The sequence below is a fragment of the Ambystoma mexicanum genome, chromosome 2q (genome assembly GCF_040938575.1).
Source record: "Ambystoma mexicanum isolate Mex_15411 chromosome 2q, UKY_AmexF1_1, whole genome shotgun sequence".
NCBI lineage: Eukaryota > Metazoa > Chordata > Amphibia > Caudata > Ambystomatidae > Ambystoma > Ambystoma mexicanum.
The window spans coordinates 1,441,954,938-1,441,980,848 of NC_090924.1; the positions used below are offsets into that span (position 1 = coordinate 1,441,954,938).

A 25,911-nucleotide genomic window follows, 5' to 3' on the forward strand; every position below is an offset into this window, starting at 1 on the left:
GCAGGACGCCCATGGCCACCCCTTCCACCAACGGCTCTTCTGGATAGGCAGAATGTCTCCCGTCTCCTCTCCTGGCACATTGCCGAACACTGTGACATCCACCAAACAGCCTCCAGCGTGCAATGAACACGCCTCACGGAATGACGTGTCTGGACCCTCCTGTGGCAACGCCATCAGTCCTTCAGTGTCAATGGACCTCGTTAGTGATCCGTGGGACTGCCTAATTTCCAGCGGCCGTGCCTGACCCTTGCAGCGACACGCAAGCTACTGCACCTCTTTGACACACAACTTCTGGAGTTCAGAAACGTTCTTGCGGTTTGTTTGTTTATTTATTTATATAGCGTACCGAACCCGGGGGTATCTGGGCACATTGCAAGTAAGTTCAATTTGCAGTTACAAGGAAATGTTACAGACATTAAGTACACAAGTATACAGCAGAGAACATACAGTATGAGCAGAATGATGCAGCGGACAATGTACAGCATGATACAATTTAAGGGTACATAAGCATTAAATAGTGCGCAAGTAAGGAAGACCCTTGTGGCAAGTTATCGGTCCTTTGTCGATAGCCAGAGTTTTGTATTTTTCCGAAATCTGATGAAGGGCTGATCTGTTCTTAAGGATGGGGGGGGCGGGCTTTCCAATGCTGGGAAGCCATAACTGGGCAGCTGCTCCCCCCTGCTCTTTTTAGAATAAATCTCGGGACTGCGAGGCAAAATGCATTTGCAGACCTGGTCGGGCGTGTAGATGATTTTCTGATAAATTTCTCCATTAGGTACTGCAGTTCAGCGTTGTTAAGATATTTGTGGGTGAGAGAGACTGTTTTAAACTGAATTCTATCCTTAATCGCCATCCAGTTGTTGTTCCGCCTCGTCTCTGATATGTTGTCTCCTGAAAGTGCTTAGTGCTGTTCTAAGAGCATTGTTTTGGAGTTGGTTGATGACGTAGTTGTTGGCTCCTAAGTATAGGGCATTACAGCAGTCGAGTTTTGACAAGATCAGGGCTCTCGCTAATGTTATACAAATATCGCTAGAATGGAAAGGTTTGCAGGCTTGAATCAATTTGCATGTAAATGCTGTGGCCGAGACAGTGGCATTAACTTGCTTGCCTAGATTAAGAGCTGAGTCGTTGTTATTGCCATCAATGTTGAGAGACGAGTATTTGTTAGTGAGTTTGTGAAGATGAGCTGGTGCTCCTAGTATTAGTAGTTTCGTCTTATCATCATTCAGGCATAAGCCATGGGGCGTCATCCATGCCTGAATGATAAGATATATTTTGTTGACCATGGCCAAGTCAGTATCATAGTCCCCAGTGAGTGGTATGAGGATCGGAGTGTCATTCGCATAATTAGTGTAGATGACACGCAGATCTTCAAAAAGTGGTTTCGTGAAGAGGTTATACATCGTTGGTGAGACGCAAGAGTCTTGAGGGACTCAGCATGTTATACAAATAGGGTCTGCTGAAGCCGTAGGGGAGAAAGCTCGCATAGTCCTACTGTTGAGGAAGGATTGGAGCCAAGCTATAGCTTCCTGGGAGAAGTGTGCCGCAGTGGCCAGATGTTTGCAAAGAACTGTATGGTCTACCAGATCGAAGGTGGCTGATAGATCCAACAGAAGTAGGAGAGCACATTTTCTGTTGTCTTTCAGTTCGTCAATCTGAATCTTTAGATCTATTAGGGCTGTTTCGGTCCCATGTTGAGGTCTAAAAGACAGATTGGCGCAGCCCTAAGAGGTGGTTAGTTTCCAGGTACGCTTGGATCTGGAGATAGGCTGCTTTGTCAATTATCTTGAGTAAGAACGGGACTGTTGTTTGTGGGGATAGCAGGGTCCAGAGTCAGCTTTTTTATGAGTGGCAAGACCCATGCGTCCTTTAGGTTGGTCAGGACACAACAAGTTGAGAATGTAGCATTGATGAGTTTTGTGATAAAGGGCGCCAAGTCTTTTGCTGCTTCTTTGATTATCTGTGCCGGGCATATGTCTCCCTGGCATTTTGATGGTTTGAGGGAGGAAATGGTGTTTTCTACTTCAAGAGAAGAAACTTGGGAGAATTTGAAGCTTTGATGGGGTTTGAATTTGAGATCCTGGTGATTGATATGCAAGTCATTGTTCTGAAGGTGCAGTTTTTTATCCGCAATTTTGCTTTGGAGGAGTACAATTTTGTTAGCCAGTGCATTTTGAATGTTTGTGCACCATGTTTTATCCTTGCTGCATGTGTCTTCAGGGACAATGGGGGCTTCCATTTCTCTTAGAATAGTGAAAAGTTCCTTGGCACTGGAGCTAACTTTGTAGATTCTGTCGTTATAGGTGTCGCGTTTGGTGAGAATTATTTCATTTTTGTATTTTGTTGAGATTTTAAGCAAGTTAATTTTGTTCTCCTGTGACGCAAAGTATTTATAAAGACCTTCCATTTTTCTTTTTTCAGCCCTCAGGGCTTTTAGTTGTGGAGTGAACCAGGAGAGAGGTGAGCTCTGGGTTTTCCTTTGCGAAGTTTGAGTGGGGTAATGGTGTCTAGCGCTTGTATGATGGTAGAATTAAAAACATCTAATAGCGTGGCTGGGTCGGAGGAGGCAGAATGGTTCAGGACAGGAATCACAAGTGGAAGTAACTTATCCACTGTAATGTTTCTCTTGTTCCTAGTGAGGAGCTATTAGGTTAGGCCTGGGAGTCTGTGAGCTGGCTATTGTATTAAAAGACAGAAGATAGTGATCTGTCCAAGTGTATGGTTCAATGGAAGTAATTGAAATGTTGCAGTTAAGATCAGAGATCCAATCTAATGTTCTACCTTTGTCATGGGTGGGCTGATTGTCTCTAAGTGTAAGGCCAAGTTCCGTGATCGAGTTTGACAATGTCAAGGCTTCTTGGTCATTGGGGTCATTGAGACCAAGGTTGAAATCTCCTAACAGTAATATTTGCGAGGTAGGTTTAGTGTTGGAGGATATGATGGTACCGATATCTTCCTCAAAGGAACCGATGGGGCCTGGCGGTCCATAGATCAGATGAGCAGTTAGGGTACTTGAGTTATTGATCAGTACTTTGACGGTAAGAAGTTCGCATGAGGAGACAGACAGCGGGCTGAATACCCTAAATCCTAATGTAGTCTTAGCAATAAAGGCAAGGCTGCCGCCTCTGGAGCCTTCTCTATCTGCTCTCAAGATCGTATAATTATCAGGAACAGTGAGTAGGAGAGAGGGTCTTGCTGTTGCATGTAGCCACGATTTGGTTATTGCTAGGAAATCAAGTTTCTCTGCGATGATTAGGTCAGCTATATCGATGGCATGTGCTACCAGGGATCTCGTGTTGATTAATGCACCTGTTATTAGCAGTGTATCGATGTTGGAGGGAGTGGGACTGCAATTGTTCTGTCTAACTCCTTTAGGTTTGGTGCGGTTGGATTTGGGAGTGGAGTTAATACATGTAGGGTGATTAAGACGATTAGGAGCTAGTTAGTCTAGAGCCGAGCCTGGCGTTTCTATCTTTGATGGAGCAAGGTATGCTGGGCACTGGTTTATAGGCGTAGCATTTGATCCATTGGGTGGGGGTTAGAGGGCACTCAGAGCCTAACCCAGTGGCATCAGCAGAAGTATGATATTTGATAGCCTTTTTCAGTTCAGGTAGGAATTTGGTGGGTTGGATGCTCGTGGGAAGGAAATTGCACTTGAGGGGAGGCAAGAATTTGGTGGGTTTGATTACCGGTGGTGGTGGGAGTAGAGTCTGCATCGTTGTGCGTTGCTGCTCTATATGAGGGGACTCTGTTGTTGTGACACTGTATCTAAGGTACAGAGATGCGAGTAGCAAAATAGCAAACAGTGAAGTACTGGGGCTGCTGAAGGCAAGCATAATATAGATGGGAGGTGGACTAGCGAGGCTATGGCGCTGAGGAATGGATGACTGACAGTTTGTCAGGTATGATCAGAGAATAGGATCTGGCGTGAGAATTAGGAATGAGGTGACGTGGGCAGCAAAGCGGCAATCTGTTTAAGAGGTGCTAGGCGATAGTGATAGGGTGACCGCGACCTAACTTGGAGTTGTGGGTATTAGCAAGCGTCTAGGCAGCATGGAGTATCATTTCTATCATGGTACGCAGCCGGTAACTTTGGCGTATGGGTAGCAGGGTGCAATTAGGTAACACGGAGCAACATATTGTAGCGGAGCAAGCAATTTAAGCAATTGAATATGGGCATCCACGTGCGACTCGGCCACACAGTGCAACAAACAATTCGAGCAGAACGAACAATTTAAGCAAAAGAATATGGGCATCCACGTGCGACTAGGTAGCACGGATCAGTGATTCTAGCAGAACATACAATTTAAGCAATTGAATATGGGCCTCCATGTGCGACTAGGCCACACTGTGCAGCGATTCGGGCAGAACTGAATTTTAAACAATAGGATATGGGCACCCACGTGCGACTAGGTGGCACGGATCAGTGATTCTAGCAGAGCATACAATTAAAACAATTGGATATGGGCATCCATGTGTGACTAGGTAGCAAAGATCAGTGATTCTAGCAGAGAATACAATCAAAGCAATTGGATCTAGCAGAGCATACAATTTAAGCAATTGGATATGGACATCCACGTGTGACTTGGTAGCACGGATCAGTGATTCTAGCAGAGACTCCAATTTAAGCAATTGGATCTAGCAGAGCATAACATTTAAGCACTTGGATATGGGCAAAAACATGCAACTAGGCCACATGGTGCGACGATTTGAGCAAAACAAATAAAACAATTTAAGCAATTGAGCAGAGCATGCAATTTAAGCAATTGGATATGGGCATCCATGTGCGACAAGGTAGCACGGATCAGTGATTCTAGCAGAACGTTCAAACTCACATACGCGCGACAGACCTATTAAGTAGGCCACATGTGGTTAGGGCTACGACTGTACGGTGCTGTCTGTGTGTGATTTAGGCATTAAGCAATATATACAGGTAAATAGAGCATGTTGCTCTGAGCACACAATTGCAGAATGTGCAGGGGCGGACTGTAAGGTTAACAGGTTAGCATTGCGAGGCAAGATAGTGCGATGTCGCTCATCTGCCTACCTATACAGCAGGTCCCCATTAGTAGGTAAAGACGGCATATAAAGGCTAACTGTGGAGCACGTTTGTATACGTGGGAGAGGATCATGTCAGCTGTGAGGCATGGAGGAGCAGTTTGGTACCAGTCAAGAGTCAAGAGTTCGGCTGTTGGCTAGCGTATGTGGCCCTAGGCGCTGTGTAGGCCCGGACAGGTCCAGACAGATATTTGGGCTTTATGTGCTGGCCTTCATGGATGTGGCCGGCTCTCGGCTTCCGGTCGTGATCCGCCGCGGAAGTAGGTATGAGCAACCAATGGAAGGACACGGATACAATGCAGTTGTTGCTATGCAATGAGAAAACACTATCACATGGCCATTTTACAGCAGTCGCTGCTTGTGCGGTACCTGGGCCTTTTCTATATTGACACTACTCAGCCATGTGTGGCTATCACCATTGTCGCAAGGGCACACAAACTGTTGGCACCTTGGTGACTTGCACCGCACTATTCTTAGGACCCGGGTACCACCTTACTCGGTCCCCTTCCGTTACCAGCTCTGTCCTGTTGAGGCTTGCACCACCCAGCCAGCAGGGTCTCCTGGGCGCATGTACCTTGGCCCCCACCTCTTGCCAATTCATGCCTTGCCGGCAACCTTCCGGGGACTGTGCGCGCCTGGCCCCTGCCTCCTGCCAGCAAACGTTTTGCTGGCACTGACACCACTCGGCCTGCCAGCCCCAGGGACCTTAGGTATGACCTGCCTTTCACCACTGGAACCTCCATGGTGTGGATCGGATTCCTGGAGGGAGGAACTCCCTTATGGGATTAGGGATGCCCATGTTCAGAGAACACAGTATGCCTCAGCGTCAGTACACCTATATCCTTCTCCAATGTTCAATCCTACCCTCCCTCATTTTGATAAGGCCACTATCTGTTATTGTCAGATTAGTCAACCTAATATACATGACAAGATTCAAATCTTAGGAAATGCAAAGTATGTTACATATGACTATGGCATGTACTGGGAAGAAGATGACCAAGAGTCGACTGAGTACTCTAGCTTTTCAACTAATGTGATTGGACCAGAGCAACTCGCTTTTTAGATGCAGCAGTTTAAATATACCACAGCTAAAATGCAACAGGAGATTGATTCTTCAAGGAGGAAACCGTTAAGCTGTGCATCGGCGAAAGGGAGAGAGCCAGCAGGAGGCAAGCCGAGAGCAGAGGAGGAGAACAAGAACGAGGTCCCAGAATCAAGGACTGGTCGAGTTGTTGCTGTGTGAAACCTCTGGGCATCCAGAGCACCGGTGAAGCGTCCAGGAGAGACGATACACCGTCGAGGAGAAGCAGACATCAGGAGAGCCACTGCTGACCGCAAAGAAGCCCCGAATGTGACTGCAGACTCCTAAGACGGAGCAGCTGCTCAGGAAACATTGGTGCCTACTGGAAGAAAGCAAACAGGTATGCGGGTTACACGAGTGGTGCTGGTGGTCCGGGGAGTAAGAGGACATGGCAGAAGTCGCATTAAGAGGGTCTGTGACCCAGGGAATGAAGTGAGAGTGTGTGACATGCACCCATATAAGAAACTGAAACAAAGCCAAACCGAATATTGCGACTCTGGGACACGCACCCAAAAAGAGATAGTCCACGTTGGGACTGTTGCTTGGCAGGAGAGTAAACTAAGCAACTGTGAATGCTACTAGTCTGGGACTTGCACCCAAATATGGACTGTCCATGAAAGGTTGAAGGCTTGGCAGGAGTGTACATCAAGCTAGTTTTGAATATTGCAAGTTTGGGACCTGCAGCCAAATAAGAAGTTTATACAAAGATAACTACTTGGCAGGAGAGTGAACCAAGCATTTATATTGCAAGTCTGGCACTCGCACCCAAAAGAGGGACAGCCCATGATAGGACAATTTCTTGCCAAAGAAGAAACCAAGCCATTCTGAATACTGGGAGTCTGTGACTTACACCTAAATTAAGTGAAGAGTACATTGTACAAACAAATTCTATGCTTGGCAAAAGGAGTGATGAAAAGCTTAAGGAGCATATTCTTGCGTACTGCCAATTTTACATTTGATTGAGCAAGTACAGGCCTGGGAGCCCCAAAGGGAGAGAAACATTATAAGAACGAATCTCAGCGAAACGACTTCAACCAGAACCTTGGAGTCCTACAGTTTTGAACATTTGTTTAATTTTGCCACTTATGATCCCCCAAGAGACTTGGAAATTTAGGTTAATAGTGTTCAGGACAGGAGTAGGCTTTTTGGGACATGACAGTGACAGACTTTATTATTTGGAAATTCTGACAATTTCCTTTGTTTTCTAAGAGGCAGGGTAACCCCTCTTAGTATTAGGGACAGAGAGGCATTTTCTTCAACCATTTTTGTATAATATATGTTTCTACCTAAAAGCAAGCCACCATTGTGTCAGAGCCTTACTTCTGCACCCTCACAATAGCTTCTGTACCTAAATCCACATGCAAAAGAACCAGCAAACGTTCACACAACATCATTTTACGTGAGTAAACGGCAGCTCTTACTTGTCTGTATGAACCACACAGTTCTGAAAAATGTATCATATTCATGCACTCGGGCTTTACAAAGAGCGAGTTCAGACTAGAAGCCAGTTTAAGCACTTGTGAGAACAATTTCAAGATCTTGGTGCCATGGATTGTAGACAAAATAATGCAAAACTCAAAATCATGTGTTAAGACAAGACTTTCTTTGCACTACTGAGGCGGACACAGATAACCAATATTTCTGATACACTTCCCACAATCCTGCAAAACTAGCTGACACACCTAAAGCATACAGCCGCCACTCTGCCAGCACACGGAATGTAATGACAAAACAACTAGATGCGTTGCTGGTCTTCTCTTACTGAAGCCTTTATGATATTTAGTGCACTGGAATCGATTCTCTCCATTGTGGATTCCCTTGTGATGCATTGCTTGCCTTCTCTTGCTGAAGCCATTATGATATTTAGTGCACTGGTATTGCTTCTCTCCATTGTGGGTTCCCTCATGATGTGTTGGTTGCCTTCTCTTGCTGAAGCCTTTATGGTATTTGGTGCACTGGTATTGCTTCTCTCCATTGTGGATTCCCTCATGATGCATTGCTTGCCTTCTCTTGCTGAAGCCATTATGATATTTAGTGCACTGGTATTGATTCTCCATTGTGGATTCCCTTATGATGTGTTGGTTGTCTTCTCTTACTGAAGCCTTTATGATATTTAGTGCACTGGCATTGCTTCTCTCCATTGTGGATTCTCTCATGATGTGTTGCTTGCCTTCTCTTGCTGAAGCCTTTATGGTATTTGGTGCACTGGTATTGCTTCTCTCCATTGTGGATTCCCTCATGATGCATTGCTTGCCTTCTCTTGCTGAAGCCATTATGATATTTAGTGCACTGGTATTGATTCTCCATTGTGGATTCCCTCATGATGTGTTGGTTGCCTTCTCTTACTGAAGCCTTTATGGTATTTGGTGCACTGGTATTGCTTCTCTCCATTGTGGATTCCCTCATGATGCATTGCTTGCCTTCTCTTGCTGAAGCCATTATGATATTTAGTGCACTGGTATTGATTCTCCATTGTGGATTCCCTCATGATGTGTTGGTTGCCTTCTCATGCTGAAGCCTTTATGGTATTTGGTGCACTGGTATTGCTTCTCTCCATTGTGGATTCTCTCATGATGTGTTGCTTGCCTTCTCATGCTGAAGCCTTTATGGTATTTGGTGCACTGGTATTGCTTCTCTCCATTGTGGATTCTCTCATGATGTGTTGCTTGCCTTCTCTAGCTGAAGCCTTTATGGTATTTGGTGCACTGGTATTGCTTCTCTCCATTGTGGATTCCCTCATGATGTGTTGGTTGCCTTCTCATGCTGAAGCCTTTATGGTATTTGGTGCACTGGTATTGCTTCTCTCCATTGTGGATTCTCTCATGATGTGTTGCTTGCCTTCTCTTGCTGAAGCCGTTATGATATTTAGTGCACTGGTATTGGTTCTCTCCATTGTGGGTTCCCTCATGATGTGCTGCTTGCCTTCTCTTACTGAAGCTTTACTGATATTTAGTGCGTTAAGTGTTTTCCCAAATGTGGGTTCCACCATGATGAGTTAAGGAGCCTTTTCTGGATTAATTATTTCTGGTATTTAGTGCACTGATAAGGGATTTTTCTATTGCAGGTTCTCTCATGGTGAGTTAGGTGTCTTTTTTGACTGAAGCTTTTCTGATATAAGGAATTTCTCTATGTCCTTTTGTTGTATTCCATTTTCTTTTCGCACTGTAGCTTGTAGAATATATTACTCACAGATAAGGCTTTTCTCCCCTGTGGTGGTCTTATGGTAAGGTATATTGCTTTTGACACTGCGTTTCCAACACTTAAAACTCTGTTGCAGTGATTCTCCAGCATTAGATCTCTCATTTTGGACAAGTCTGTTTTTTGTTTTAGACTGAAGGTTTTCTGACAATATGTGCACTGATCAGGGCTTACTTGTGTGGGTTCTCTCTTGTCAAATAAATAGCATTTTCTATCGAGGATTAATCGGACAATTGATGCGCTAAGGTATTTACCCATTTGTGTTTTTATTTTTTCTTAAGGCTTGTCACATTGCTTTTTAAACCGAAGTATGTCTTGCATTCAGTGCCCTGATATGTGGGTTACCTTATGTTTGGCTAGAACTCTTTTGTCAGTGAAGTCTTTAAGACATTCAGAACACTGATAAGGTTTTTCTCCAGTGTGGATTCTCTGATGTACAATTAGATGACCTTTGCTGCTGAAGCATTTCTGACACTCAGAGCACTGATGAGGTTTTTCTCCAGTGTGGGTTCTATTATGTTGAATTAGGGCACCATGTTGGCGGAAGCTTTTCTGACATTCAGAGCAGTGATAAGGTTTTTCTCCAGTGTGGGTTCTCTTATGTAGAATTAGGCAACTTTTTTGAGTGAATCTTTTCTGGCACTCAGTGCACTGATAAGGTTTTTCTCCAGTGTGGGTTCTTTCATGTTTAGTTAGATCACCTTTATTAGTGAAGGTTTTGTCACACTCAGAGCAGAGATGAGGTTTTTCGCCTGTGTGGGTTCTTTCATGCAGTGTCAGGTCATTTTTTTGACAGAATCTTTTCTTGCATTCTGTACACTGATAAGGTTTTTCACCTGTGTGGGTTCTCTCATGCAAGGTCAGACTGGATCTATCAGAGAAGCTTTTCTGGCATTCAGTGCACTGGTATGGCTTTTCTCCTGTGTGGACTCTATTATGCACGTTCAAATTGCTTTTACTACTGAAGGTTTTCTGGCATTCATTGCACGGATATGGTTTTTCTCCTGTGTGGGTTCTCTCATGTAATGTCAGATGACTTTGACGACGGAAGCTTTTCTGGCATTCAGTGCACAAGTATGGCTTTTCTCCTGTGTGGGTTCTCTCATGTAGGGTCAGATTTAGTTTGTGAGAGAATCTTTTCGGACATTCAATGCACTGATGAGGTTTTTCTCCTTTGTGTGTTCTCTCATGTACTTTTAGAGTGAATTTATGACGGAAGCTTTTCCGACATTCAGGGCATTGATAGGGTTTTTCGCCTGTGTGCAATCTCTCATGTCCCATTAAATGGCATTTCTGTCTGAAGCTTTTTGGGCATTCTGGGCACTGATATGGTTTTTCCCCAGTGTGTTTCCTGTCATGGAGAGCTAAACTGCTTTTATCCCTGAAGGTTTTCTGACATGTTGGGCACTGATGAGATTTTTTATCTGTGTGGGTTATCTTGTGGTTTTTCAGAGAATTTTTAGAACAGAAGCTTTTCTGACATTCAGTGCACGGATAGGGTTTTTCACCTGTGTGCCATCTCTCATGTACCCTCAACTGGGCTTTCTGACCGAAGCTTTTTGGGCATTCCGAGCAATGATAGGGTTTTTCCCCAGTGTGTACCCTTTCATGGATAGTTAAACAGGTTTTATCCCTGAAGGTTTTCTGACATGTTAGGCACATATAGTTTTTTTTCCCCATGAAGCGTCTCCCATGTTGTGTCAAAATGGGTTTCAGACTTAAGCTTGTCTGAAATTCGGGGCAATGATAAGTACTTTGTTCCATGTTGTGAATTTCATGCAGTTTAAATAATTTTCGTGCTGAAGCCTTTCTGTCAAACAGCACTGATAATGTTTATTTGGATGGATAATATCTAGCAAAATAGCAGCCACATGTGCCCCTGAATCATTAGATCATGCTCATTATGAAAGGCTCAATATATCCTTAATTATGTTGCAGTGTGCCCAGAGCCACTTCTTTCGGGAGGTCAAATGTTGTCACAGAGGAAACCTAGGTTTTACTGCACACATTTCTTGATGAATCTCAGCGTCGCTTTTCCCATAGAGGGCAGGCTGTTTTAATGACTGAAGCTTTTCTTACAGTTCTTACCTTAAGAAGGATTTTGACAGGCTTTTGCATGTATTAAATGAAGACAACAGATGGCAAACTTTGGGGATTTACTCCAATGTACGATCAGATTGAATTTACAATGGAGAGTCTTGTTGTCGGGCAATGCATAAATGTCAGTTTTCTTGCTTGCACATTGTCTTGCAAATATTGGGTACAACTGTTGGTTCATTCCTTCTAATAATTGGTGCTGCCATTGAGCCACCAGTTGATCTACACATTTCTCATAAAACCTCAGTTAACAGAAACCCCATTCATAAGGTGAACTGTTCTCCATTGCCAGTTCTTGATCGCCACAAACCTCGAGATATGGTGTAATGCTCTGATCTTTCATGACAGGTTCGTGTTTTTCATGGAAAATGTTTTATTGTGTTGGTTGCTCGGGACCCATATTACCATCCAAGCTTTAGTCACCTGTAAAATTAAAGAGAGAGAGATGTTTTTTTTTTACGTAAAATAGGACATTGAAATGACATACATGTGCTAATTCAGCGTAACATGGTAGCACTAGCAGAAAGGTTGCATGAATCAGAATTTGAGTTTATTTTCTATGCGTGGCTCCAGGGCATCACACACAGTGGGCTTGAGGGAAATGTGAAATGAAGAGGATTATTAAAATGGGGTCTTCTGCAGGATACACTAGGATTAGAGCTACTCTGTGAAACTGTAATATGGAATTAACCCTGAAATATCAATAACTCAATCATCCCATCAGTGGGGCCAAAGTAACATTGTATTCCTGTGCATCCACAAGAAGACGCCATCCAAACACAAACCCGATGTAACCACACCAAACATACACAATACTTCTCCCAAACACCCACCAAAAAACTTTGTATGGCTCCTCAGTAGTCCGCTGCTTCCATGAATACCATTCACACCAATGAATGGATCTTGGACTATCTCCACCACCCACAGAGGGACTCATCATCACCTGTTATTCAGCATCTTATCCCTCAACATTACACAGTCTTGTGAATCTTATGGAAGACAGGAAATATCCGACAAGTAGCATGCATATTGCCAGACGCCAAGCTATAGAACTCACTTACTCATGTGTACATGAGTTTGCTGACACCCAAACAAATGTATACAAACATTGCATTTTATTTTAGTTATCTTACAAGAATCTTTTAATTTCCCTTTTTATCATTCCCTCATTTCATATTTCTTCTAGCCTTGTTATTAATCATTACCTTTTTTTTTATAACTTTGACATTGTAACATCTTGATATATTTGGGTAAATTAATTCCATTGCTTGGGTTGCTGGTACAGCTCATCAGACCTCAGTTATTAGAACTGCTGGTACCTCTGTGGAGTCCCTCAAGGGGCCAGCATGTCTCCATTGTTATTCCACCTTTACCCCAGATACCTATGCCTTGTTCTAGATCATATCAACACCTTTTTTACAAACTACGCTGACGACACGCAGCTGGTGTTTGGGCTAAGTGGCAACTATCAGAAAGACAGTGAGCAACTTACCATGATTTACAACGTGGAGCAATGGATGGACTCCAATTGGATGTGCCTCAACGGAAAGAAAACAGAGCTCATGGTATTTGGCTCGTCTTCTGCGAGAGCTAAACTACCCTCGTCCTACACATCCTTCCACATTAAAGACATATCCATTCCGGTCCTGAGTAAGGTCAAAACCCAGGGTATGATGCTAGAAGCATCCCTTGGGGCTGATGCTCAAGTACAGTAAATCAAAAAAAACTGTGCCCATCATCTCAGACTAATAAAATCTATTAGGCCATACATCTCAGACGACAACTGCGCTACCATAGCCAGAGCTGCAAAGCTACCAAGTTGTCCAGAATAATGCGGTAAGAATCATCAAGCACAAAACTAGATCAGAACACATCAGCGACTCCAGAAGGGAGCTTCACTGGCTGAAAATTGAAGGTATGGTTAATTTCAAGACCTTTACCATTGTACACAGATGCATTTTCGGAAAAGCCCCGGCCTACCTAAAAACCAGGATTCAACCATATTTTCCCAGTAGAACACTGAGATCGTCCCACCTGGGTAAAATCTCAGTGGCCCCTCACAAACTCAAAAGTGGCCTAGGCAGATCCTTCCCCACTCTCGCAGCTGGTCTTTGGAACAGTCTTCCGAACCATATTAGACTAGAAACTAACTACATTTGTTTCCGTAAACTGGTGAAAACCCATATCTTCAAATCAACTAATATCTGCAGGCCATTTCTAGCTCCTGAGTAAGTTTACATGGCTTGTCCTGTCTTATTCTGTCTGTCACTGTTTGTCCGTCTTTGTGTCCATGTTTCTGCGCCCCGAGGCTTGCGAGCTACCGGCGCAATATAAATATTAAATAAATAAATAAAAAAATCAATACATTGGGCAGCCTGGTACTAGGTGGATGGCACTGAATAATGCTGACACTGCTTCTTTCGGTCTGGCCACTGGTTGCAATTGCTAAAAAATGTATAATGAATGGAATGCAACTAAAATACAAAAAATAAAAATAAATAAATAAAATCACATCACCCCACAACACCCTTCCTTGCCCAATAATGCATTAAAATTCTGGCCAACACCCCTCCACCTACAGATCTCATTATAACCACACACAAAACATACCACACAACCCAACAACTCTCTCTCCTAGATCCCTCTCCGCTCTCTGGAATGGCCTTCCTTACCCCTCTCAGAATTGAGCCGGACCTGCTTAAGTTCCAGAAGCTTCTCAAGACCCTCCTTTTCTCGTCCTCCTTCCCTCTCCCCTCACCCTGCTAATCTCCATTTCTGCCTCTTTTTGACTGGCTTCCTGGTTCCTTCTGATTCTTACAGGGCACCAGGCCCTCCTCTACCAGTCTACCCCTGCACTTGGTCTCCCCTGACACTCTCAACCTGCACTTTCCCTTCAGGCTCCCTCCGCTCTCCCTCGCACACTTGTTACTGCACTTGCACAATCCGAATGCCACAAGGCTTAGTAGGACTGTTTTGTTTTTTCACCCCCCCTTTTTGTCTTGTTGCGACTTGAAACACCTTTTGCTGTATAGGTGCATTATAAATTCCCAATAAATAAAAATGATAGCATACTTTTAGATACACACGCTCATTCTACCACATCCCAACACTCCCCTACACCCACCCACAACCACCTACTCAACACATACACCCACACACTCATACGTACATCTCACAATCCCACCATAATGCACAACAACACACCTCCTGTCAACTCACCAAACACACTTCCCCTTTTTATGGAACCCCAGGTCAGGTCAGTCTGTCACTGGGGTACTTTCAGCTGAAGCTCCTCCGCTGGGTTCTTCCTTACAACCCAACCCACCTTCACGCCCCAGTGTTCTCCTCTTTCATTTCCTCTTCAATTGACTACTGTAACTCTCTTCTTGCCCAACCTGCCTACGTGATACAGCTCCTCCAGAATCTTCAGAACCTCTGCCGCAAGTAGGACACCTCCACCCCTGCTGTTCTCCCATTCTTCTCAAGCTGCATTGGCTCCCAGTGGCCAAGCGTGCCCTTTTCGAAGCCCTGTGCTTGGTTCACTGTGCTTTCTACAAGCAAGGATCCGAATATTTATAGGCCAAATTTCGGCCTTATGCCCCGGGGAGAGCTCTGTGTTCTGCCGACTCCCTATCTTTTCTCCTTTTCCACACTGAAATATAGCTGCATTGGGGGTCGTTCCTTTCCTGTAGTAGCTGTGTGCCTTTCAAACTCTCTCCCACGTCCTTTGGGATCTACAGCTAACCACATGGCTTCTCTGTAAGGCCTTGAAAACTCTGCTTTTGTAGTACCTTTGCCCCTTGTCCTGCTAGGAGCGCCAAGATGCCTTTGGGCGAATGGTATGCTTAATAAATGCCCTTCAAATTAAATCCGGACCACTACACCATCTGTAAAGCCAGATATTATTCTTGCCTATTATGAGTTATCATTAGTAATTCATTCATCCATCATTCGTTTATATTAGTGACACATTAGTTATCCATTCATCCACATTGAAAGCCACACTTTGCCATGCATTTGCTAGAGAAATAGGCCCCGTCATATGAAGGGTTTTGCTTAGTATGATGTTGCCATGTTTGCATTGGAGACACACATTTGCATGCACGTAGAAATGTACATTGTGCCATTTATGTAGTGCTTGAAGAGATATGATGAGAGCTAGGCACTAGAATAATGAAAATGGCTCTCTGAACGACACACTTAAAGCTGTTTGTTCCGCGGAGAGTTGTTTATGGTACACTGTAGTTCGAAGAATGGAAACAGATTAGGTCACCTTTGCCCTAGTAGAAGCGAATGAGTCGGGCTGGCTTATCAGACCTTGGGTTTGTGTGCAGACAGAAGGAGGGTGGGAGTCATCTGAAGAGAAGTGCTTTGTACAGCTTGCAGTAGAAGGCCTTATGCTTCCTGCATTGAGCATAAGACACGATACGCTTGCCATTCCATCTTGTTTCCTTAGATGTCACAGTGGACTTAGACATTTGTATACGTACGCAGACTTCTTGGCGCTTGCTTGATTTAGAGAATGCTTAGCTATGAGCTTTGACATGTTACCATAGAAATGCATGTGCGTCATTGCACACTATAATCAGGTTCGCAGATCGGGATGCAGACCGATTGGAATTCAGAGCAGTTCGAGAGACCAGCCTGATAGATGCAGATCGAGCTTAGGGGAGAGCAGCCCGAGAGCAGTTGGCAGGAGACCAGATCCATGGGGGCCAAGCAAAGAGGCCCTGGCTGAGGGAGCAGAAAGAGGCCCGGTTCACACACGCTGAGGACATCCAGACGGGAGAGCAGTGAGGCCTGGGAAGATTGATCACGTACGAGGGGAGTAATGTTGATTGAGTTGCTTGAGGCCTAATGATTAGGCTGTTAAGACGCATGGGGAATTGGAACACACACTTGCAGAGAGGGTTTGGCTGATTGAAGGGGAGAGTCATCAGGCAGGGATTGTCTCATTAGAGAGAGAGTGCCATTGTGTGTGATGATGAGAGAGAGAAAGAGAGAGAGAGAGAGAGAGAGAGAGAGATGCTGACGTGTGGCACATGTTGCTATTAGCCACGCTGGTTGTTAGCATTGGTAATTAGTTTGCTTGCATAGAGGCCAGAAGAACTGGCAATTGTAGAATGCATTCATTGTAGACTGCACCCATGCAAAAAGGGTTGCAAATTTGCTTGCTAATTGGAGTTTTAGCATGCAGTGCTATGCATGAATAAAGTGTTTTATTGTTGAATCGATTCGTTTGAGTTTTCTTTGTCTGATGTTATTGTTATCTCATTTCGTGTCCTTTCCTAGTGTTTGGTTTGCTGTGCGTGTGTTCCATAGCAATTTGGCAGTAACACGGTTTGCATCACTCCCTTGAGAGATTTGGCAGACTAACAATTGTCGCAACAATGTGGGGCCAGATTAGCGCCGGCCCCCCTGTTGTTGCATTTTCGATTAACACATCCAGCCCAACCCATGTAACCCCATCAATTAATCACCACTTAAACATCTCTTAACCAAGACCTCCAAAACAGATCAAAATCAGAAACATCAATTCTAGATCGGCTTTAATACATGCACACAACATCCACCCACTCTTCCAAAACCCTCACCTGGATAGCTTAACCATTATCAAAACATGGTTCAATGACAGCTACACCACCATCCATCCTAGAAACCCTCATGCCTGTTAAGTACTGCATAAAAGTCACCAACAGACCCACAAAAAGAGGCAGTGGGATAGCTCTCAAATACACCAACAATCACAACACCCTATTCATTGAAACTTTAAATAGAATATATTTCAGGAAACTCTCAAATGACATGTTTATGTTTATGTTTATTGAATTTATATAGCGCTTTAAGCCAAAGCGCTTTACAATATAACAACAGGTACAAAAGTGAGAGAAGCATATTTACATACATCAACAAGTCAATAGAACAATAAGTACAACTATTTTCAGGGGGGGAAGAGGGTAGAGGAGGGGGTAGGTGAAGGGAGTTACGGTGTAGGATTTGAGGAAGGGGGAGGGGGAGAGGGAGGGAGTGGGTAGTGAAAGGGAAGGGGGAGTGATCTGGTGTCCTCATTGCCCTTAAGTAGTATTTGTTACTAATTTAAGGTCAGAGGGGAAGGAGAGAGGATGGGGTGAATGGAGGGGGGGCAAGGGTAGGTGGGGTAGGTATGGAAGTCAGGGGGGAGTGTAGAAGATGGGCTTTCAGGGAGTGGCGGAAGGATGAGTAGGTGGGGATGGAGTGGATGGAGAGCGGGAGGGAGTTCCAGTGCAGGGGGGCCAAGAGTTGGAAGGAGCGGAAGCGTGAGGAGGCACATGGGGCTGGGACATCCCAACAACACCACCACCATTACCCTTCTAATAATATATTGCCCCCTGAATACAATCACTAAATCAACTATGAATGGGACACTCATTACCAACCGAATCTCTATGTTCATAAACCTGATCCTCCTAGGCGACATCAACATCCAACTAGACAGCCATAATGGCACAATGCATGACACATTCAACAGCCCACTACCCACTCACCAAAAAGGACACACCTTAGACATCATCCTGTCATGCAACCTCAGCTTGACACCCACCACTATCACCCATTTACCCTGTACAGATAATGCACTCCTCATAACCACTTTTACAAAGACACCCACAACAAAAACCCACAATTACCCGAACAATAAAATAGGCACAAGACCTCTCTGAAAAATGCCCCCCCCGTCTCCTGGCTTGAAAATTCAACACCACCAAAACAGCACAATCCCTCCAATATATAACCTGCCCCACAACAGTTCTTCACAAACTCCACTCAGAAATCACCACAGCGCTCAACATCCTGGCATCCATCATCAAGAAAACACCAAAGACCCCTAACAAAACACACAAAAAAATGGTTCAACCATGACCTAAGAATAGCCAGAAAAACCCTCTGCAAAGTAGAACACAAATAGAGATTCCTCAAAATCAGACCATGATTAAACCTTCAAATCCTATATATAGAAAATTGCCAAAAACATCCAAGAGAAAAATCCTGCTAATTTCCAGTCACACATACACCTAGAAAATTCACCAAACCACAAACTCTTCAAAATATCCAGAGAACTCTCTAACGCTGTAGCCATAAACAACTTCCTGACCCCTTCTCAAACATGGACTGAAGAAATATCCACAGCCTTTCAAACACAAATACAGACCATCCAAACAAAAATAGACAATATCAAATTGCAACACCAACGTCCCACCAACCCTCTCAACAATAAGGGCAACCTTGCCCCTGTAAACAAAACTCCAGGACCCTGTCACACTTTCTCCCGCCTACAACAATAACAAACCACCCACCAAAACCAATGCCAGCCCTTTCACCAACTTCAAACATATTGCAAAACACGAAATTCAACTCATCAGTGCCATGTCAGTCCCCCGGGACATATGTATTTCTGTACAACCCCTATAACACATTTCCATTTTCCACAATGGAAATAATAACCCATACTTATGTCTGCATACCCCGGAAAATGCTTGGGCCTAAGTAATTTGTTGTACAATGAAATAATGTGCCACAAGACAGGCTCCCGTGTTGGGACCAGCCTGTGAAGCTCACACAATGAGTTGTTACTGCTATTAGCACACACGTCTGAAATCCAGGGTGCTAATAATGTATTTGTTTGAATAAAGGGGTCCCGCACTCGCTGCAACCCATTACTTCAAAAGAATATTCAGCCAACATGACCACTAGACAAATGAAGGCAACCCTCAATTCAAAGTCCCTCTTCCATTGCCATGGTGGCTCTGGGAGAATATAATGAGCAACGTAGCGTAGTGCCACCAAACCAACAGATAAGTAGGATGGGGAACAGGATGGGTGGAGGCAACAGTAACAGAACCGACCAGAAAGCAGTGGGGAGCAAAAGGGAAGATACTGGGATAGATCCAAACAGCTTTTAGCTTGCTCAGAACACAAGCTTGTATCGTGAAATGATGCCTGCAATCCAAGCAAACTTATTGGCTGCCAGAACCACCACAGGTACTAATATAAAACACCACTTACCTAACAGCTCCCCTACGTATCTCAGTCCTGATTACCCACACAAATCCTGTCTTGATCCAAATACCTCACAAACCCCAAAATTCCTCTACTACTTTCATTCCCTCATTTTTTACACAACTTCACCTACTGTCCTACCCGCTCACTTAACTGGCACACTGTGTTTCACTAGCAAGTTCTCCTTGATAGCATACGTACCCAAACAATTTCCCTCTTTAGCCTCATCACTGATACAACAGCAGTTTAGTTCAAAGCCAGGGTCACTCTAAGCATTGAAGTCTGGATTAAATACCATTGTGAAGCTGCTCATAACCTGCCTCTTTTCATCCCTATCATACCCCACTGCTCCCGACTATTCCTCTATCCACCTCACACCATCCACCCCACCCTCTTTCTCAAAGTTTACCTTGACAACAACTGGCGATAGTGAAATTTGACCCACCCCACACATTCACCCGGCACTGGGCTTGGTCCGGCCCTGTTTTATCAGTATAGGTGATTTTGGGAGATTTCCGATTTTGCGATTGTTGGCTCCAGCCCCCCGCAGCTGGGGGGCTGAAATGTTGGCACAACGTCAGTTTGCCAGTCTGGGGTGTACTGGTGATAGTGACATTTGACCAACCCCACCCCTTCGCCCTGCACATGGGGTGGAGCGGGGTCCGGCCCTGTGCTATCAGTATATGCAATTTCAGGAGATTGACAATTTTACAATTTTTCTAAAATAGGACGTTATGACACAATAAAACATACACAAGGCTATAGCAGACCCCCACATGCATGTCAGCTACAGACTCATGCAATGCCGGGTGGTACCGCTAGTTCTATATATACACACACCAAAAACTATATTAGCCGTTGCATCAGATCAAGTATTACAGATGACAGTGTGCAATATTTATTTTAAGCACTGGAATATGGCAACCATATATAAAACAAATATTGCAAATCATGAAATGGCCATCATAACAAAGCACATCAACTGCTAGTAGTCCCTTAGCCATGTCAGGGAGAAAGAATGAAACATGGAGTGAATAAAGCACAAAGTAGGCAGAAAATAATAAGACACAAAAACTCAGATTCAACCATAAAACCATCCCCAGTACCCAATAAACCAATTCACTGCAACGTGCTAGGATGACCTTACACTTGTTTACTAATGAGTGAGAACTACTTGCTCAAGAGTTGGGTACCTATATGTCCTGCGTTATTAAGGCATAGTATGCAGAACTCCAGTTTGTAAGGTTGGGCCCTCACCACGTCCTACATGTCTGGGATTTAAAAGGTAATGTATGAACGTTTCAATGAATTCTAATCGCTGCTGCAACCAAGCAGTGTCAGGTGGCTAAAAACAAACACTGTACCTCACTGTTCAAGATGCTCAAAAGCAACTAATAACAATAATTACAGTCCTTTCAAAGTCCCTAAATACATACAGGTTACCTTAAAATATCTCCCGGCGTATTAACGTGAGTATCTACTAACAACCGTTAGTATTTTGCCGTCAGTTTCAGCTATGCTAGAAGGAGTCATCAGTTAAATGCTAAATGCTTAGTAGCTGATACCAAGGCACTCTACTGACAGCAGTTAAGTCCCCTGCTACCCCTTTACAATGACACATCTTCTACCTCCACAACCTGGTGCTCCTCACTCTCCTATATCCCCCCACCATTTTTTCTCACCCCCCTCCCTAAACCCACATCATGCCCCCCCTACACTACCCACCACAACAGTCTGCACCAAAGACAAAACAGGATCCACTAAACCGTGCCTACGCATGACTGGTCGCAAGTGCCTCATGGCGAGAACATCAGTAATCTCACAACCCACTACTCCACCCATTCTAGGGACCACAAGGCAAGGGAAATCATCATCACGTACCCGCATGATCCACCGCCGCTACCACCCCACTGACCTTCTACTCACTAACTCTGTTCTTACAACAGCAAGCCCAGCACGCCTCTCCACCTAAGGATATCATCATGCTCACCCTTCCACCCATCCTACAGATCTTACAGTCTGCACTACATACCCCAACGTCAGCCTCAAAGGCGCACTGATAAATGTCTGCTCTTTAGGAGCTCATGCTATCAACATCCACGACTTACTTCTCAACCAACATCCAGACTTCCTAGTTATCACTGAAACCTGTGCACCCAGCATCAGGCCCTTCTCTTGCTCTAGATCTCCCTTCAGACTTTACAATCCTTGGAGCAGATCACCAGTACTCCATAGGAGGTGATGTAGCCCTAATAGCCAAATCCACACTGCAGTTTAGATCATGTCCTCTAGATCCGCTACCTGGATACAAACTCCTTTTACTAAAACTCACTAATGACCCTAAAACTATGATCAACTTTCTCATCATCTATAGACAACCTAATAATTCTAACCACCCCCCGAATTTGACATCCTGTTACTCATGACCCCGTTCCTAAAAACTAACACTAGATTCATTATCCTAGGCGACATTAACCTTGGATACAATGATAAATTGGACCAGAAAGCCACTGCGTTCTCCGCAGCCCTCCATGAAATGCACTTCACTCAAATCGTCAATTTGCCAACTCACTCCAAAGCAAGAATCCTAGACTGGATTTTGACACTAAATTTAAGAATAACTTTAGAATCTATTTCTGAAGTTACCTGACGGATCACCACCTAATATGCTTTGATATCCTAACCACAAAGTCTCAGGCTCCTCCTCGAAATTAGCCCGTGCCCGATTTCTATCAGAAACACCTGCAGACTCACATTTGAAAATCTTATCCCCATTCTTGCTGACACACTCAAGACCTACCCAACGGCAGATTCCAACCCTGACAGCATTTCCACCTTTCACCACAATTGCCTTAAATCCACCATTGACTCAGTAGCCCAACTCTCTTCTAAAACGCCTCAGAAACCAAAACGAGCCAACCTCTGGTTTAACGAAAAGCTCACCCTCTTACACCGCCACAAAAGAGCAGAGGAACACCTCCATAAAAAGAACCCTTCCACTGCCACAGCTAAAACCCTTTTGGCAGCAAATAAAATGTACAAATCAGCTGTTATAGCCCGTAAGGCGAATTCCTTTAACACTTGCATCAATAACGCTTCCTCCAACACCAAAGAGCTATCCACTGTACTTAGAGAACTAGAATCTCCTATCCCTTCATCTACCTCTGTCAACACGGACAAAGCCTGGTGCACCACTATCAAAAATGCCTTAGCACATACAAAATACTGAATAAGAGAAAACTACTGGCTGTCAAACGTATGCCCTCTATATCGCCCCTGACGCCATTGCTAATAACTCTGTCACCCAAGTCAAATTTAACACTGTATCCCTTCAAGGACAACTTGGCTCTCTTGCCCCTGTACTCGCTCATCTTTGCAACCACTCTTTTGCCACTGGATCTTTCCCATCCTCCCTCAAGCACTCCGTTGTGCAACCCCTCCTGAAGAAACCTTCAGCAGACCTTACCTGCCCACCCAACTACTGCCCTATTTCTATCACTCCCTTCCTTGGGAAACTGCTCGAGAAGCTGGCCTTTCCACAACTTACCACACACACTGAACTTGTTGGTGGTCTCCACGACCATCAATCTTGATTCCGAGCATCCAAAGGCACGAACACTGCTCTTCTGAACTCCCGTGAAGAACTGCTTGAATCTCTGGACTCTAACTCTCCAGCTATCCTCATCCTACTCGATCTCTCCTCTGCTTTGGACACGGTCAACCATTCTATCCTCATAAAATGGCTCCATGATACCCTTGGTATTTCGGAGTGGGCACTGGACTGGCTGACCTCCTTTCTAACTGACCATTCATCCCAAATAATTCTGGGCACCTTTGCACATACTTCCTTCTCCACATGTGGTATCCCCCAGGGCTCAAACTCTCCCCCTGGCTCTTCAACACTTACCTTGTGCAGCTGGCACTCCTCATATCCCCCTTCTCCTCCAACTTACAGTGCTACACAGATGACACAAAACTCTTTTTCAAACTTCCTGCTGACCCTCTTGCATCTTCCATCATCCCTGGCTGCCAGCGATCCAGTTATGGTGCACTTCGAACAATCTCTGCTTTAATGCCAGCAAGACTGAGATCATTCCCATTTGGACCCCTGCTCTCCCTTTTTACCCTCACTAAGGGCTGTCCCCCTGCTCCTTCATCTGAAGCCAGAAACCTTGGAGTCATCTTCGACTCCTCTCTCTCCTTCCCCTCCATCACACTCTGGACATTGCCGGGAAGTCCTACTTTCAACTCTTCCTTCTCAAAGGAATTCTCCCTTTTCTCACTTTCCCCCAGAAGCTCAAGGTTACCCAATTCCTGGTTCTCTCTAGGCATGAATACTGAAATAGCCTTCTCCTGAAACTACTTTCTTCCACTCTACGACCCCTCCAGAATATAGCAGCAAGACTTATCCTTGGCCTTAAGCCCAGGCACTGCATCTCTCCTGCCCTACAAACTCTTCACTGGCTCCCGGTTGCTGCACAGATTAAGTTCATATCCCTCTGCATCATTCACAAGGCTGTCTGGGGCCTGTGCCCATGCTACCTGCAACTTTCTCTTACTAAATACTCTCCCTCTAGACCTCTACAGTCCTCTGACACCAACTCTCTGTGTGTATAGGGTTTAGCTAAACAGAGGGCTGGAGGCCAATCACTTCCCTCAGCTGGCACCCTCCTATGGAAAAGCCTTCCCCTTCCTCTTCATCCTCGTCTTGGGCAGGACTTCCTCAAATTGTGGAAGCTCCTCAAGACCCTCCTCTTCATCTCCTTCTTCCCTCCTCTGCTAATCTCGCAGTCAGTGTGATTGGTGATCAGGGCCCTTATGCATCCTCAGGGTCCTCGCCTCCCTCACACAATCGGTCCAAACTCTGCCTACCTCTCAACTCTTGACTTGGCACCCTATCGGCCTTCGTCCTGTAGGCTTGCACTATCTACACAAAGCGGCTCCAGCCTGCATGGCACTTACCATACTATGCACTTCATCTGCTGCTCACCCACGAGCACAGACATTCCAGCACTTACCCTCTTCCCCACTTCTCGCTGCACTTGCATGTTCTGAATACTCACAAGGCATAGTAGGTTTGTCTTTATCTTCACTGTATTTATTGTTTTTCAATCCCCAGGTTCCCTCCCTGTTGCCCTGTCAGTGCTTTGAAACAGCATTAACTTACCGTATAAGCCCCTAACAAATGTACAATAAATAAATACACAACCAAGAACCTTGCAGTAGAGTGCATTCAGAAGAAAAGCAAACAACTGCTTACAGTTAAATCAATGACACATACATTGACCTCTGGGTCAATCATTAAATAAATGAATTATTGTGTATTAAAAAGAGTAACAGAACAGTGATGACATTTCTACCACACTGTTTTTGCCAATACATTGCTCAAAGAATATCTGAGTACATTAGTGCATAGCCACTGCTTACATTACAAACCCAGGTGCAAAGCTAGAACTGCTTACAGTTTTTGGATCTAAGAGCAATTTAGTCCTGTAATTGTTTTCAACCTAGGTGCTTTTCCTACTACAATTGTTTTGAATCTGGTTTGCTTTTCTGACTGCAATTGTTTTGAATCTAGGTGCAATTTAGTACTGCAATTGTTTTTAATGTAGATGCTTTTACTACTCCAATTGTTCTGAATCTAGGTGCAATTTAGTACTGCAATTGTTTTGAATCTGGTTTGCTTTCCTGACTGCAATTGTTTTGAATCTAAGTGCATTTATTCATAGCCACAGCTCCAAGGCCAGAGGTGCTCTTTGGCATGCAAGAAACCTGCCTTCCCCCATTCCCTGACCCTAAAACTCCTTCCCACCTCCTCTCCCACTCTCCGCCCCCCCTGCTTTCCCTTTAAGCTCCCTCCAATCTCTGGTACCCTGACAACCTCCCCCTTGTTCATTACCCTATCCATACACTCCTCTCCTCCCAACTCTCCAAACCATGCCCTCGCCCCCATCCGAACACCTAGTACCCCACTCACCATCTTGTGCACCCTTCCCCAGTCCTAATCCACCCCAGCATCAACTCCCACCCGCACCCACAGAAACACTCCTCCCTCGATATCCCCTCTTTCCACCCCGATCACTCCTCCTCTGCCTCTGCGTGCTCCCCTAGTCCAACTGACCTTCCCCTTGAACACCCTTCAAAGGTTCACCTCCCCACCAGGTTCTCTCCGCCACACCTAGCCTCCATGTCCTGCCCCCGCAGCACGCCCACTGCTCCCCCCCACTTCCCATGCATTCTCATTAATGCCAGATCCGTCACAAAAATAAACACATTATATTCGACTTTATCTATTCAGAAACCCAAGACATCCTCTTCATTACTGAAACCTGGTTCTCAGACGATTTCCTTCCCACCTGGATAGACACTGATAGCATTCAACCGATACAGCAAAGCATTGGGGATAGCCGTACTCCACAAACTACATCTCACAGTCCCACACG

General features: G+C 44.7%; 1 protein-coding gene across 1 annotated transcript in view; it reads right to left on the reverse strand.

Moving 5' to 3' along the window:
• Positions 1 to 315: 315 nt before the first annotated feature.
• The window catches only part of LOC138570256 (zinc finger protein 84-like), an 86,436-nt gene continuing 60,840 nt past the window's right edge, over positions 316 to 25,911 (reverse strand). The window contains exon 2 of the mRNA XM_069649014.1: positions 316 to 11,857. Coding sequence (XP_069505115.1) covers positions 9,659 to 11,101 — 1,443 coding nt within the window. The 5' untranslated portion in view covers positions 11,102 to 11,857 and the 3' untranslated portion in view covers positions 316 to 9,658. The remainder of the gene's footprint in view (positions 11,858 to 25,911) is intronic.